The sequence below is a fragment of the Trematomus bernacchii genome, unplaced genomic scaffold, assembly GCF_902827165.1.
Source record: "Trematomus bernacchii unplaced genomic scaffold, fTreBer1.1, whole genome shotgun sequence".
In the NCBI taxonomy this organism is placed as follows: domain Eukaryota; kingdom Metazoa; phylum Chordata; class Actinopteri; order Perciformes; family Nototheniidae; genus Trematomus; species Trematomus bernacchii.
In genome coordinates this window covers 862,001-878,320 of record NW_022987577.1, presented here as the reverse complement: position 1 = coordinate 878,320, position 16,320 = coordinate 862,001, and the positions used below count along the sequence as shown (strand labels likewise).

Sequence of the window (16,320 nt, the reverse complement as noted above, 5' to 3'; positions counted from 1 at the left end):
GTGGTACTCACGGCTGTCTCTGTGGCAGTCGCTCCTGATGAAATGGGTCATGACAAGAAGAGGAAGAGGAAGAGGAAGAGGAAGAAGAGGATAAAACCTGACGACTGATGCTCCTCACTGAGAGAGAGAGAGAGAGAGAGAGAGAGAGAGAGAGAGAGAGAGAGAGGGGGGTGAGTATAGCAGTGGGTCGTACCATCTACCCTCCGCTGAGAGGGGTGCAGGTGGAGGAGGGATCACCATGTATTCATGAGATAGAGGAGAGGGGGAGTGAAGCAGGTAAAAGGGATGTCAATCAATTATAAATAACAGTCCCATAGTACGGAGGATAACAATGACAGCATAAATACATCTAAGTAATCCTGTGATGGAAAAATGAGCTGAAAACAGGTCCTGTAAAGTGTTATAATAATGACTTAGTTCCTCAAAAGAATGACCTGTCTCATAATGACTTCATAGGAAGATGTCTTTCCACATGAGTAGTGACGCAAGAAAACATTCACAGGGGCACACTTTTCTGGATTTAATTATTATACTTTTCTTACTTTGAGAACATTAACTTGCAAACGTTTACTTAAAGTGGACCTATCATGCTATATTTGAATAATATAGTGTAGGACCATACCTATATAAGGCATATTTATACTTTTTTCTTTTCAAAATACCAAACAGATCATGCATTTTAGCCATGCCTCATTTCGCTCAATTTGACATTTGTAGCTCTGTTTTAGCAAGGGCTGATTCAGTGAGAACAGCACCACCTACAGGCCTGGCATATGTACTACAGCGTCTCCAGCGCTTTCGAACGGCAATGGCCGTGGCTGTCTCCTCCTGATTGGTGGAGTTGGCCCAATAGCCGTAGCGCCACTGTCCTGACGTCAGGACAGTGTTCAAATCTGGATCAGTTTTTATCAGATCCGTTGCAGCCCCTTTTTTAGAGATTTGGGTATGGAGGAAAATAGAGAGGGTTGTGTTTTCTGACACTTGGTGAGTTCCCTGGAACACCGGGGACACATATTCATGTAGAAAAGACGTACAAAAGTGCATTTTGCATGATAGGTCCCCTTTAACTATTATTAATGCAGTCTTAGTACATGATGGCACTCTTATTCTACTACTGTTTATATAAGAAGGATACAGGAACGTCTCCATGAAAGCTTTCTGTTTCAGTACGAGTTTTTACAACCTTTTACAACCTACAGTAAGAAGAAACAAACAAACCATAAAGTGAGAAAAAAAGAGAAACCGTCTGAAAGGACGTTGCTGTGGTTTTCCAAGGATCAACGCTTCCTGTTGTAACGAGAGGCTTCACCAACATGGGTTATCATTTCCACAAAACACATGTTAAGAAATACTCTGAAGGCATTTACATTTTTATTTATTTTTATTTCCTGCAACACAAAGGTGGAAATGAAAGCTTGCAGCGCCCTCCAGTGGACGTCAGGCGTGCTGCATCAAAACATCACTCAACCAAACTAATGCTTTAACTAGAAGCCTCTCAGTTTCTTTAACGTGATAATAATATGTTTGCTTTATTCCTTTACTCAGCTATATTGTTTATTACATATCTTCCCTTTAAATACATTTCTGAATCATAGTACACCTTGAATACACGTGCTTAGTAGATTTAATGAGGCCATATATCCCTTTCAGGAGTTATCCCTCTCCTATAGTGTGTTCTATAGGTTTTAGTGCATGTCAATGGTCTGCAAAGGATAACATCCCTGTGTTCCCTCCAGAGGAAGATCAGCAGGAGAGGACTCTTTAAAGTAGAGACACTACATACTGATATACACCTGAACATCAGCAGGAGAGGACTCTTTAAAGTAGAGACACTACATACTGATATACACCTGAACATGAGCAGGAGAGGACTCTTTAAAGTAGAGACACTACATACTGATATACACCTGAACATCAGCAGGAGAGGACTCTTTAAAGTAGAGACACTACATACTGATATACACCTGAACATCAGCAGGAGAGGACTCTTTAAAGTAGAGACACTACATACTGATATACACCTGAACATCAGCAGGAGAGGACTCTTTAAAGTAGAGACACTACATACTGATATACACCTGAACATCAGCAGGAGAGGACTCTTTAAAGTAGAGACACTACATACTGATATACACCTGAACATCAGCAGGAGAGGACTCTTTAAAGTAGAGACACTACATACTGATATACACCTGGACATCAGCAGGAGAGGACTCTTTAAAGTAGAGACACTACATACTGATATACACCTGAACATCAGCAGGAGAGGACTCTTTAAAGTAGAGACACTACATACTGATATACACCTGAACATCAGCAGGAGAGGACTCTTTAAAGTAGAGACACTACATACTGATATACACCTGGACATCAGCAGGAGAGGACTCTTTAAAGTAGAGACACTACATACTGATATACACCTGGACATCAGCAGGAGAGGACTCTTTAAAGTAGAGACACTACATACTGATATACACCTGAACATCAGCAGGAGAGGACTCTTTAAAGTAGAGACACTACATACTGATATACACCTGGACATCAGCAGGAGAGGACTCTTTAAAGTAGAGACACTACATACTGATATACACCTGAACATCAGCAGGAGAGGACTCTTTAAAGTAGAGACACTACATACTGATATACACCTGAACATGAGCAGGAGAGGACTCTTTAAAGTAGATGCACTACATACTGATATACACCTGAACATCAGCAGGAGAGGACTCTTTAAAGTAGAGACACTACATACTGATATACACCTGAACATCAGCAGGAGAGGACTCTTTAAAGTAGAGACACTACATACTGATATACACCTGAACATCAGCAGGAGAGGACTCTTTAAAGTAGAGACACTACATACTGATATACACCTGAACATCAGCAGGAGAGGACTCTTTAAAGTAGAGACACTACATACTGATATACACCTGAACATCAGCAGGAGAGGACTCTTTAAAGTAGAGACACTACATACTGATATACACCTGAACATCAGCAGGAGAGGACTCTTTAAAGTAGAGACACTACATACTGATATACACCTGAACATCAGCAGGAGAGGACTCTTTAAAGTAGAGACACTACATACTGATATACACCTGAACATCAGCAGGAGAGGACTCTTTAAAGTAGAGACACTACATACTGATATACACCTGAACATCAGCAGGAGAGGACTCTTTAAAGTAGAGACACTACATACTGATATACACCTGAACATCAGCAGGAGAGGACTCTTTAAAGTAGAGACACTACATACTGATATACACCTGAACATGAGCATAACATGTCCTCTTTAAGTACTGAAGTCCCTTTTGCATGATCAGCACTGGAGAAACAGCAGTGAGAAAACAAGTTTTATTTTACATTTCTCAGTGGGTGTTGACAGATATTCAATATATTTAATCATGAATCCTTCAGATCTCATCTATTCTGCGCCTCCTGCTGTGATTAAAACTCCTGCTCATAGGGGTAAAATACATATGGCACACTTAGAGGAAGGACTAACACTCAGAGAATAACAGGAAGCAGCCGAGGGAGGAGCTGACAGAAGTTAGTTTCATTTTGACACACAACAGGCTAAATCCCTCAGACGAGAAACTTTACATCAACTAAAAGGTAAATACTGATGTTGTTATAAATCTTATCAACATGTAAACTCCTCTGCAGACGGCTCTGCTTCTGTCCTCTGGTTCTTGTTCAGTCTTCTGCAGATTCAGCATGTTTACAGTCGTTTCTGTGCAGCCGTACTTATTCACTACAGACTGGTTTTTGCACGTTTGCTGAAGGGGAACTTTCCTCGCTGGGTGAACTTGTTGAAAACGGATGTAAGAGCCGCAGACTTAACACGAAGCTAAACTCCACTCAAAATGAAGAAAAAAAGTCGTTGTTGAAGTTGAGAAACTTTACTGGTAACTCCTTCACCATGACATGGAGTGAAAACTGTACAATACATATTACATGTTACTTGTTACTTGTTAGACGCTTTTATCCAAAGCGACTTACATACTCAATACTGTGGGCAATCCCCACAGGCAGGGGCGCTTTAAGGGGGTGAAAGGTTAGGGCGATTCTAAGGGCCCGTGACTGACAGGGGCCCAAACTATTTTAGAACAATAAGAAAAAAATAACCAATGTGATATCTTTTCATGGGGCCCAAAATCCCTGGCGGCGCCGCTGCCCACAGGAGCAATTTGGGGTGAAGTGTCTTGCCCAGGGACACAACGACATGCTGACTGCAGTGGGACTTGAACTTGCTACCCCCTCATTCGAAGTTCAGCACACTAACCACTGAGCCACAGCCTCCTACACAGAATGCAAAACGTTTTAATCTTGTGTTGTCTATTCAAACACCCTTAGTTGCATTGTAAATGTATACAATATAACATTACATTTTTCTTAATTTCTTAAACATATTTCCATCAAATAAGCCTTGATATAAGAACTACAACATGTTAACAATGAAATGTAATCACTTACGACATTGATTGATCAGTCTTTTCATGCAGATGCAAATGGGGCCTAAAAGTGCCTGTGACTACCCGATTAGCATCTCTGCCGATTAGCATCTCTGCCCGATTAGCATCTCTGTCCGATTAGCATCTCTGCCCGATTAGCATCTCTGCCCGATTAGCATCTCTGCCCGATTAGCATCTCTGCCCGATTAGCATCTCTGCCCGATTAGCATCTCTGCCCGATTAGCATCTCTGCCCGATTAGCATCTCTGCCCGATTAGCATCTCTACCCGATTAGCATCTCTGCCCGATTGATGCCCGATTAGCATCTCTGCCCGATTAGCATCTCTGCCCGATTAGCATCTCTGCCCGATTAGCATCTCTGCCCTATCTGCAGTGCGCATGTGCGAGATGGTCCGCCATATTGGACAACTCCGTACGGCAACCCAACTAGGACACTTGACACAGTGGCGTTTGGCAAAGCACACAAAGAAAACTCCAAAAACCGAGAGAGATGAGTTCTTGTTATTACAACGTGACTTCACTATTATTTAACAACTCTTTTTATTGGGTTCTTTTATTTGGGATTTAACTTCTGTTAGACAGCTATATGCCATACATGTTTGCATACATTCACAGTAAATATTTATTCAGTATGATAGCTGTCTAACAGAAGTTAAATCCATTTCTCACTTATTCTGACAATGTACTTAACCCCAAATAAAAGAACCCAATAAAAAGAGTTGTTCGTTGTAATAACAATAACTCATCTCTCTCGGTTTTTGGAGTTTTCTTTGTGTGCTTTGCCAAAAGCCACTGTGTCAAATGTCCTAGTTGGGTTGCCGTACGGAGTTGTGCAATATGGCGGACCATCTCGCACATGCGCACTGCAGATAGGGCAGGGCGGCAGATCGGGTAGTGACAACGGCAGCCCAAATAGGACACTTGACGTTTAGAAGGCTCCCCAATTTGCATTGCGCATGCGCGAGTCATAAACGTCTCAGAGATGGGATGCCAGAAGGTGCTCAGCTATATATATATATATGTTGTTTTACTATAAAGTAAATGTAATATTATTTAGTCTTATTATAAGTTAGTAAAAGTAGTTTTATGCTTTTATTTTGAAGGTGTATTGGGGCACCTGGTGTAATTGTATATACTGGAGACAGGTGGTGGTGGGAGCAGAGCACCAGTAATGCATCTGGTTTTGACCAGGGCACGAGGAGGCCACAGGAAAGGCACAGGGAAAGAGTGTTGAACCTCTGTTCGTTGCATATTGATATAGGAATAAACCATAAATAGAAAAGTAAAACAGAAAATGAACTTAAAAGTAAACGCCCGCTGGGGTTCAATGATCGAAGTCCAGGCAAGAGTCCTTTCTGTGCAAGGGTTAGGGTTACATTACATTAAGAATTGTAATTGTATTTTAATCTAGCAGCTTGCTTTACACCTTGATAATGCAAATAGTGTGGTATCAAAAACAAAGGAACAATACAAAAAAGACATTTAAATCAAAATGAAGGGAAATGGATCTTAAAGCCAACACAGTTCATGTGTCACTCAAATGTAACTGTGAAAGTGCAATCAAATAGACAGTATAAATGTACGTCAGGACACGTTCGAGTCTTGATTTGGATAGTGTGCCGTCGATGGGTTTCATTCCATTTCAAAGTGCTGTTTGACGCCGCTCTGCCACTCCAACATCCAATCACAGAGCTTGAGAACTACTCACGGGGTTTGTCAAACAAAGCACATGGTGTAGTCCCAAACGATAGCTGTGGATTCTGGGTAGTGTAGTGTCTTCTGCCATCCTAAACTCCGAAAAAATATTTGTTTCTCCGAATCAAAGGGGAAAAACACAAAAGCATTGCACACAATTTAAACCAATCAATGTTGTGTAATTAACAAGGATAATCTGGTGTTTTTGAGTTGATGAGTAGTGGAGATATCACTGTAAAATCAATCGACAGTAAGGGGAATACTTACTTCCGGGTGTAAAATCCTCCGTTATCCAATGGGAATGGACGCTCACATTGCCTTTAAATGCCGCCGACACAAACGAATGCCGTGCTTCCATGAGCGTCAAATCCCGCCGCAGATGGGAATACATTGCAATCAGTTGAAAGCTATTTGTGTCCCTTTATGAAGCTGAAGGAGCCTCGGAGCGTCCCAACTGCACGGGACCCTGACCAAGCGTCGCTCCTGGACGTTTAGGGAGTGAGAGTGTGTTGTGCGTACCAGTTATGTGCACCCCTGCCTATAATATATTGTTAAAATATAGTATAATAGTTGACCTTTAATCGATTTCCCCCCTCTTTCCAGCTGCTCATGGACAACATTGAACTCATCGTGTCCATCGCCTCCCAGATCTACTCCCTGATGGAGAAGGTGAAGGCCAACAAGAAGCGATGCCATCGTGTTTGCGATCGCGTCAAAGCTCTGGAGCGTCTGGTGGAGTCAATTCTCCAGCAGAGAAAGAAGGGACAAACCTCTGCAGACGTAGAACGATGCCTCGAGGAACTCTCCATCACTCTGCAATCAGCGAAGGAGGTCATGGAGAAATACTGCGGGGCATCTTTTATGATGCGAGTGCTGAAGTCCGGCAGCCACGAAGACGAGTTCAACACCTTGAACGACCTGCTCAACGACGCCTTCCAGGTCCTTTCAGGATCTCTGCAGGTGGAGCAAGGCAACGTCCTGCTGAAGGGGTTTGAACAATCCACCAGGGAGAAAGAGGACGAGCAGGACAGGAAGCAGGATGACAGCGAGCTGAAGATACGTGAGGGCAAACTGATGGTGGCTTTGTAGAGTTTCAGAACCTTGATTTGTGTTCGAACTTCCAGTTAGAGCGTAATTGCAATTACTTTGCATAGCATCATTAGCTTTATCAACTTTAGCTTGCCAAATAAACGTTTGTAAGATGTTCTAAATGTACTTTCATTAGGTAATAACACTTCTTCCAGGTAACAAACTAACCATTTAGATTACTAATAAGTGAATAGTTTATTCATATAAAACATATTTGGCAATTTAAGGCAATACTTTGAGATTTTAAAGCAGGGGTGGGGAACCTCCGGCCCCCGGGCCGTATACGGCCCGCCAGACCATTTGGTACGGCCCTCGAGGTAATTTATAAACACACGCAAAAAAGAAAAAAATTAAAGAAATCTAGACCGCAAAAAAATTAAACAAGCGAGTGCCTGTTTTCCCTGGCCAAGGTCAGGGTCCTTGAACACAACACGAGCCTAACGTGTCATCACGTGGTATATGTCTCGTCTGACAGGGTGTATGGAGCTAATTTCCTGCCATAACTCCACAAACAAACTAAACAGGTTTTACTAATGCCTCATGATTCACTAACAAACACAATGTGGTTTGCAAATACAAAACACCATCTACAAACTAATGCATTTAGTTTTGTAAAGAAAAAACGTATCTATCAAACAAACACATAACATTTTTCTAATAAATCATGTTTCAGAGACAAATTCAGCTTAGGTTTTACAAGTACACACATTTTTTTTACAACTACAACACTTTTTTTTACAAGTACAAAACTTTTTCTTCTCATGGCGGAATATTACTGCCAAAAGTCACGTGACTCACTCACGTGACTTTTGGCAGTAATATTCCGCCGTGGCTGGATCATACACACTCACACATGCTCACTCACACATGCTCCACGGCAGCAGGGGGCGCTACTGAGTCCATCCGGAAGGCGGGAGGTTGAGCAGAGCATGGAACAGCCCTTGCCAGCCTGATGACAGGTGTTTCTATGGAGCTATTTCAGGGTCATAAGTTTTGAAGTTTTGAATTTATTTGAAAGTTCACGTTTTTATCCTGAACTTTGAAAAATACAATGAAGTATTCAAACCAAAAATAAGTATTTGAAATCATTTTTCAGGTTGAATATTATTTTGATTCAGTTCAGCAATTTTTTTAAATAAAATATTTATTTTCATATTTCACTTTTATACATATTTTGATATTTGAATCCTTATTTTTTTCAGTTGCAGATTTTACGTTTTCAGATTCAAAACAATTCTTTTTTCAGTTTCAAATCTTGTTTTTTCAGGTTTCACATTGCTTTTCACCTTCAGATCGTTTTTCACTCTCAGATCTTTTTTTTTCGCTTTCAGATCTTTTTTTTCGCTTTCAAACTTTTGGCCCTGATGTTGCTTGGGGGGGGGGGCGGGGCTTACCAAAGAGTAGTTTGGCATCCTGAGTGACAGGCCTCCCTCTGTCATGTTGCCTTCATGGATGTTACGTAGCGCGAGAAATATAACTCAATACTTTCTATACACAATACTCCCGTGATTGGTGGTAAACAAAACTGATACCAGCGTCAAAGTTCCGTTAAGCGAGCTGATAGATCTACGTTTTTTCTTTGCAAAACTAAATGCATTAGTTTGTAGATGGTGTTTTGTATTTGCAAACCACATTGTGTTTGTTAGTGAATCATGAGGCCTTTGTAAAACCTGTTTAGTTTGTTTGTGGAGTTATGGCAGGAAATGAGCTCCATAGGGTTGCAGTTATGCCGGAGAGCACCAGAACGCCGCAGTTTGTGCGTGGCTCTGTCTTTAGTTGTAAGCCCAGTGGCGATCTGCTCATCTGTCATACTGATCATACAGTCAATAACTTTGTTGTTATTAGCATCTGGTTAGCTAGCTATGCTAACGAATATAAGAAGCTTTTTCTACAACCAGTGAGGTAAAGGCACATCTTTATATGATCATAAAAAAATAAGAGAATAAAGTAAACAGGTATAAAATACTAAATGACAGTTAAAAAAAGTTGTTATTAATAAACAAGAATACAGCTTGAAAGGGAGTGATTTGTAAAATATCCATAAAGAAACAGAAATCTGCTTACAGTTCTGTTTCATATGGGTGTTGAGAGATGTTTCCATAGATCTCTTAATGTTGCTCTCAAAGTGCACCAGATTGATGCTTTTAACTTCAACATTTAAAAAAAAATCTTCCCGGGGGAGCATGCCCCCCGGACCCCCCTAGAGGAGGTTAGGTCCACCCCCCACTTAAATCATGTTTACATGGATAGGAAACTAAATACATTTGCACACATCTTGTGTCCATATCTTTCTGTTTTGGTGGTCATGCCACACTGTGCATGTGCATGTGCGAGTCATGGTAAGATATCTGGATTGAGAGGTTGCTTTTTCTTTGCACAGCATGAAAGAAAGGCCAAATGAATGGGCTGTGATTTTAGTATTTTTAAGCAGAGGTCAATAATTTGTACGGCCCTCTGAGGATGTTGAAAAAATGTAAATGGCCCTTGAACGGCATGAACGGTAGACACAATAGCTAACATACGATAACCTGCTTGTTAGATAGGTAGTTAATTTAAGCTAGCTTGTAAAGCACATAACTAATGTTTGCTTGCCATCTTGATAGGTATAGTTATCGTTGCTAGCCAGCTTGTTAGATAGCTAACATTTGCTAGTTAGATAGAAAGCTAACATTCGCTAGCTTAATAGCCCACTTTATTTAATTTGAAGTTTAAAGGTCCCCTATTATCCTCTTTATGAACAATATATTATAGGTCTCAGATATATACAGAACCTGTCTCTGATTGGCTGAAACACCAAACAGATAATTGCAGCATCCCATAATCCCCTCTGTTTCAGCCCTGTTCCAAAAGTGCTGATTATGTGTCTGTAGCTTTAAATGCTAATGAGCTGCTGCTGGCCACGCCCCTCTGAGAGATGGTTAGTTTAAAAAAACACAATGTTGCTCTAGGAGGAGATTCAGGTGATAAGGTGGGGGGGGGGGGGGTTACCTTGGTTGGTTATTGGGTAATGGTTGCAAAACCCAAAAATACAGTGTGCCATCACAAAGTGACATAAAATGACATCCCTCTGTAAGATATTGTGTGAAATCAGGGCAGGAAATTGGTGCATTATTGTTGTCTGTTTTGCTTTATACGTGTTTGTTTGTTCCTCAGTTCTACTGCAGTATATGGAGGAGCAGCAGAAGCTAGCACACAAGTTGCAGGAAGACATTATTAAGGTCTTGAAAGTCTGTGAGTAGAGCATATACATACATATCATATACATAATAATCAATACGTCAGAACCAGTGGCGAGCCGTGACTTTTATACCTAGGCCCTCTGACCGCCCCCTTGCCTCGAAAAAAAAAAAATAGTTATTACGTCACAGCGTATAGCGGAATATCAAAACAACGGCCCGGGGTGCAAAACACATCAATGACAGCGACCCTCTACCACACAAAACAACACCATTTATATAAACACCTCTCATGACAGGGCACCCACAGCCAAGTAACAATTACAAATGAATTGCGTCTGCACGGCGGCCCACATTGAAAATGACTTAGGCCTACCTTTGATGATCAAATCACTTCAACACAAAGTCCATCCTCCGGTCCTTTTGGATGAAGCACTTGATGGCGGGTCATGCAGCTGATCCTTTGCCACTCCAATTTATCATTGTAACTCAATCTTGAAAATGACTCGGTTAATAATTTCGCAACGATGAAATCACTATCACTGACATCATGAACGAACTTATGCTAATTATACATCTATTGATCATAAATCTATCGATTAGATTTATGATTCGAAAATTATAAAAGTAGGGTAGACATGTGGATATTATCCTGCTGAACAAAACGTGCATTTATCTAACAGGTTCGTTTTCCACAGACCTTATTTGGAGCTATTTTCCAAAACCCTATGGAGAAATCCCATTGCTTTTTTATCGAGGGAAGCCATGCGCAGCTTACTTCCGGGTTTTAGGACGCGTCACTGCACCACTTTATACACATGCATAAACTTCACAGCGGGCGGAACTTGTCATAAAGTCCGCGAAAATAAAGCCCACCCATTTAGAGGGAAGATATGATTGGTCAATTGTACTGTCATTTGACATTACTCTCTCATTGAGTTACTACAGCGGGCCCTCTGTGAATGTACAGAGGGACCAACAAGCTCTCCCGTCTTCACATAACTCGCAGAGACGGCATTTAACCCTTCACATTCCAACAGAAACTGAACAGGCAGATTCGAAAGATATATTTCTTTGGAAATGTTATTTTAAATACAATAAAAAAAGTTATTTTGTTAAAACTAAAATATAAACTTTTATGTTTTAAAATATTATTCTTTTTAGAAGGCCCTGAGGCCCTCACTGTAGAACTGAATTGCCTTGTTGTTGAAACCTACTATATAAATACATTTATATTGCCTTAGTAGTTGGAGGAAACCAAAACCAGAGCTAAAAGAGATAGAATAATGGACTTACATTACAAATCCTGACCCAAACTATGAACCATGTTTTCACAGTGGAGAAGCCCTACGATGTGGGCATCCAGATCATCAAACAGCAGGATCTTAAATACGAGCATGTTGACGGCCTGACCAAGAAGCCCTTCAGGACAACGCCAACCTCAGAGGTCTACAGAGGAGAGTACCGTAGTTTCCCAGTGGCCATCAAGAGATACACTGACCCTGCGACCACCAACATAAGGTCTGTGCACATTTCACGACAATACCAATTTCCTTTTTCCTAATTGCATTCATCATTTGGTTCTTTTGGTGGATTTATTCACCTTTAAGACAAGCTGGAGGAGATACAGCATGTCTGTTACCGTTCCTTTTTTTTTCTTCTTCCTCAATGCCACTGACATATAGGGAGGTGAAAAGATGTTTCGAAAAGGATGTGGAAACCATGAAAGCGTTTCAGTCGCCCAACATCCTGCGAATGTTTGGCATCTGTTTCAAGGATGAGACGGGTGAGTGGACTGTAGCATATACAATTCTGAATATAGAGTGGTGCAGCAATGAGTCCTCAAACCCGGAAATGAGTCAGCATTGTAGCTTGTCTGATTTCCTTGTCTTAAAGTCAAGGTCTGTGGTTAACACAAGCTGAAGAGACTTTGGTTCTTAGACACAAAATACATCAGTAAATACCCCACTGGAGAATGTCCTAAAACTAAAATATGACTAAATAAGAGTAATACACGTCATCCCTGTGAACATTAGCTGCCTTTAGCTTAGCGGTGGTGACGTGAAGTCATGTGACCGTTCTGTAGTTCCTTTATAGCCTAACATTAGCCGCCTTTAGCTTAGCGGTGGTGACGTGAAGTCATGTGACCGTTCTGTAGTTCCTTTATAGCCTAACATTAGCCGCCTTTAGCTTAGCGGTGGTGACGTGAAGTCATGTGACCGTGCTGTAGTTCCTTTATAGCCTAACATTAGCTTTTTTCTTCTGGCAATTGCATTTATTGGTCCAACCTACCTACAAAAATACATAATTCCTGCACCACTCCTTTAAAATGACAATAATGTGAGGTTGCCTTGTGACTTCCTGCAGGACCTAAACCTCAGTTTCTCATCATCATGGAGTACTGTGAGAAGGGAAGTCTGCGGGAGGTTCTAGACTCTGGTTGCACACTGAGCTGGAACCAGAAAGCTCGTATGTGCCGCGACGCAGCGCTGGGACTTTACCGGTTAGAATAACACAATCATTTATTTTATGCCCTGTTCATTATTGCTTGTTATGCACTGACTGCTTTTTAAATGTCATTGTACCTGTACAATGACAATAAAGGAATTCAATTCAATTCAATTTAAAAGATAAAATGTACCTTCATGATGATAACATCTGTGTCATTTTTAGACTGCACCAGTCTGAAGATAAATCTAAAGTTCATGGATGCATCAACAGCAGCAATTTTCTGGTAGCTGACGGCTACACAGTCAAGGTACGGACACTGGTGCATGCTGGGATTGCTGACTGTCCAATGATTGGCGTTGGGGGAAACTAATAAAGTCTTGGTGTGGTTTTCAGCTGGGAGGCTTTGAGTTTTCACAAACTGAGACGTCTCTGAGAAAGCCAACGAGGGGCGGGGTGAACAGGTCCTTCACCTACTCCTCTCCTGAGTTGCTGGAACACATTAACAACTACAGCAAAGAGTGTGAGGTTTACAGGTCAGATACCGTCACTCTGGACATCAGGTTAATTCAGACATTGCATGTTTGTTTTCACTGCTGTACGATAACTTTGAAATGTTGCCCTTCAGCCTTGGAATCGTCCTCTGGGAAGTTGCAACTGGACGCAAACCTTTTGACGGTATGTATCTGCAGAACACAACAGCCAGGACTCTCCAACTCTAGATGTAATTGCAACTTCTAAAAAAAAAAGGACCTCATGGTTGATCGCCGTTACAGAAAAAGATTAAATGCTGTCATATAAATCAGCGGTCCCCAACCTTTTTTTGCGCCACGGACCGGTTTCATGTAAGACCAGATTTACACGGACCGCCATTCAAAGTATAGGGGGATACAGGGCTGTAGTGCTGCCGGAGCGCACCGGAATGCCTCTTCGGCACTTTTTTACGGAGAAAATAAACAACATTTGCAGTAACCATAAGCACCGCTGTCCGGCAGACAAACACACTCAGCAGAGAGAACTATCATGAGACTGTGACGAGCGTCTTGACCGATGGTAATGTGTCAAGAGACACAGATGCACAGACGGATGTATCCGGTTATTTTTCTAAATAAAACATCTTTCAGACTGATAATCAATAAAATATTTTTGCATTCAATCTTTCTGTGCGGCCTGGTACCAAATGACCTACGGACCGGTACTGGGCCGTGGACCAGGGGTTGGGGACCACTAATCTAAATCACATACAGAAATGACTAGAAGTTAAAAACGACTTTAAATATATGAAATCAAAGCACAGCTGCATCTAGCTCTTCTTGTACAATTAACTTATTTTCGAGATACATTGTTTTGGTCTGTAAATGTCAGAAAAGTTGATGAAGAACGGGGAACAAGAATGTCTGAACAGAATGGCAATCCATCCAAAGGTTCGGACTAAAATGGTGCTGCTAGGATGACTAAAACTACAATTTAGGCTTCTTCTTTTGTCCTTATTGCGTTTGCGATTGTCTTTCAGGTTTGAAGACAGCTGAAGAAGTCAAACAGAAAGTGTTCGTAGACAAATACCAGGAGCGGCTTGACGACTGTCCCAAAGAACTAGAACTTCTGATCAACGCCTGCCGGGCCTACGATCCCTACCATAGACCGTCTGCTGGAGGTAACTTACCGCCATCACCATGTGCACCTTTAGGTAAAACAGGTATCTGCTAGACTGTCTTACAAAGGACAGACTTTAAGGCCCTGACCCACCAAGCAGATTATCATCGATTTGCAAATTTGAGCTTCTGTTGGCCATGTTTTTTGCGGTGAGTCCCGCACTGTCAGCAAATAAACCTTAAAAAATGTATTAACTCTGATTGGCTGTTGAGCGAATCATTGCATAGTTATAATAGTGCATAGCGTGATAGTTGCAGTGGTGGAATGAGTACTGTATTTACTAAGTTTATTGTAAGTACCTCCATAACAGGGAACAGTTTGTTACCATCAATGGCTCAAATCCCCCCCCAGTCCCAGTCAATCACGGTGTCCCCCAGGGCTCTGTGCTTGGCCCCCTCCTGTTCACCATTTACATGCTCCCCCTCGGCCAGATCATCCGCCATCATGGACTCAACTTCCACTGCTATGCTGATGATACCCAAATCTATCTCAGCACTACTCCATCCTCCCAGCTCCCCCCTCAGTCCCTTGTCAACTGCCTGCACGAAATAAAAACCTGGATGTCATCAAATGTCCTCAACCTTAACAGCAAGAAAACAGAGCTCATGGTTGTGGCACCCAAGGCGCTGCTCCTGAAGTCTGCAACCTGGGTGTCATCTTTGACTCCACCCTTTCCTTCTACTCCCACATCACGTCCGTCACCAAATCTGCTTTTTTCGTTTAAAGAACATTGCCAGACTCCTGTAGAAGAAACCTTAGTCCATGCGTTTGTCACCTCCCGTTTGGACTACTGCAATGGTGTCCTGTTCGGGGTACCCAACAAAGCCCTGGACAGGCTCCAGTACGTCCAAAACTGTGCTGCTAGGGTACTCACGCATACAAGGCCGTGGCAGCACATCACTCCCGCCCTCATCCACCTCCACTGGCTGCCGGTCAAGTCACGCATATCATGTAAAATCCTCCTCCTCACCTTCAGACACTGGCCTGCTCACCACCGCCTGCACCAACCTGCGACCCTTCGGGGACAGAGCCTTCAGTGTGGCAGCCCCCACCCTCTGCTCTCCCTGCGGTGATCCGCAACATCCCCACGCTTGACGCCTTTAAAAGGGCCCTCAAGTCCCATCTGTTTGCCAAGGCCTTCGGCCCCTAATTTATTTGTTGTTTTTTCTGTCTGACCGTTTGTCCTACTGTTTTTGTTTTTTGTTGAAAAATATAATAAATAATAATAATAATAATAATAATTATTATTATTATTATTATTATTAAGTACTGTTGCCTTTGCAGACCATTTACACACAAAAAGCACAGTAGGGCCCTTTAACCGTAGAATTTCTCCACCAATAACAATACTAATATGGTGTCTATCTCTCTCTCCCACAGAGCTGGCGAAGAAACTGAAGAAATGGGTGACACAGTTGGAGAAGGTGTAAAGCCTTCATGCCTCTCAGTCTGCAGTACTCAGGGTTTCTGATCACGGATATCCTCAGGAGACCAAATGATATGATACACTTTGTTGAAGAAAGGAAGAAAATGGAACAATGTATTTTATTATATAAAGCTTAAATATGTTAAAAACTGTGTTAAAACTCTGAATGCCATAGTCATGTATCGTATAGTTTAACGCTTTAGCAATATAAACAGGATGTATAACAGAAATCCTTACATGGGTACTTGTAAAGACCTATGTAGCAAAGTACGCACTTCCTCTTTCGAGGAGATGAACTTTTTACGCACTCCCGCTTTTAGATTGAACTTCTTACGCACTTCCCCTTTCG

At 41.8% G+C, this 16,320-nt stretch overlaps 1 protein-coding gene across 1 annotated transcript; it reads left to right on the top strand.

The window, feature by feature from the left end:
* Window positions 1–3,533: 3,533 nt before the first annotated feature.
* On the top strand, window positions 3,534–16,207 carry LOC117479839 (mixed lineage kinase domain-like protein). Its single transcript, XM_034126931.1, has 11 exons — window positions 3,534–3,624; window positions 6,783–7,239; window positions 10,422–10,499; window positions 11,782–11,965; window positions 12,130–12,230; window positions 12,812–12,947; window positions 13,118–13,202; window positions 13,289–13,428; window positions 13,521–13,570; window positions 14,406–14,546; window positions 15,926–16,207. Exons 2-11 carry the CDS (start codon window positions 6,789–6,791, stop codon window positions 15,973–15,975), a joined length of 1,416 nt encoding a protein of 471 aa, XP_033982822.1. The 5' UTR covers window positions 3,534–3,624; window positions 6,783–6,788; the 3' UTR covers window positions 15,976–16,207.
* The last annotated feature ends 113 nt before the right edge of the window (window positions 16,208–16,320 follow it).

Bases quoted from the DNA above. Each gene is read 5' to 3' on its own strand.
- LOC117479839 (XM_034126931.1), top strand. From the start codon at position 6,789: ATGGACAACATTGAACTCATCGTGTCCATCGCCTCCCAGATCTACTCC. The intron at 12,231-12,811 runs GTGAGTGGACTG...GACTTCCTGCAG, and splicing joins CTGTTTCAAGGATGAGACGG to GACCTAAACCTCAGTTTCTC. The intron at 13,571-14,405 runs GTATGTATCTGC...ATTGTCTTTCAG, and splicing joins TGGACGCAAACCTTTTGACG to GTTTGAAGACAGCTGAAGAA.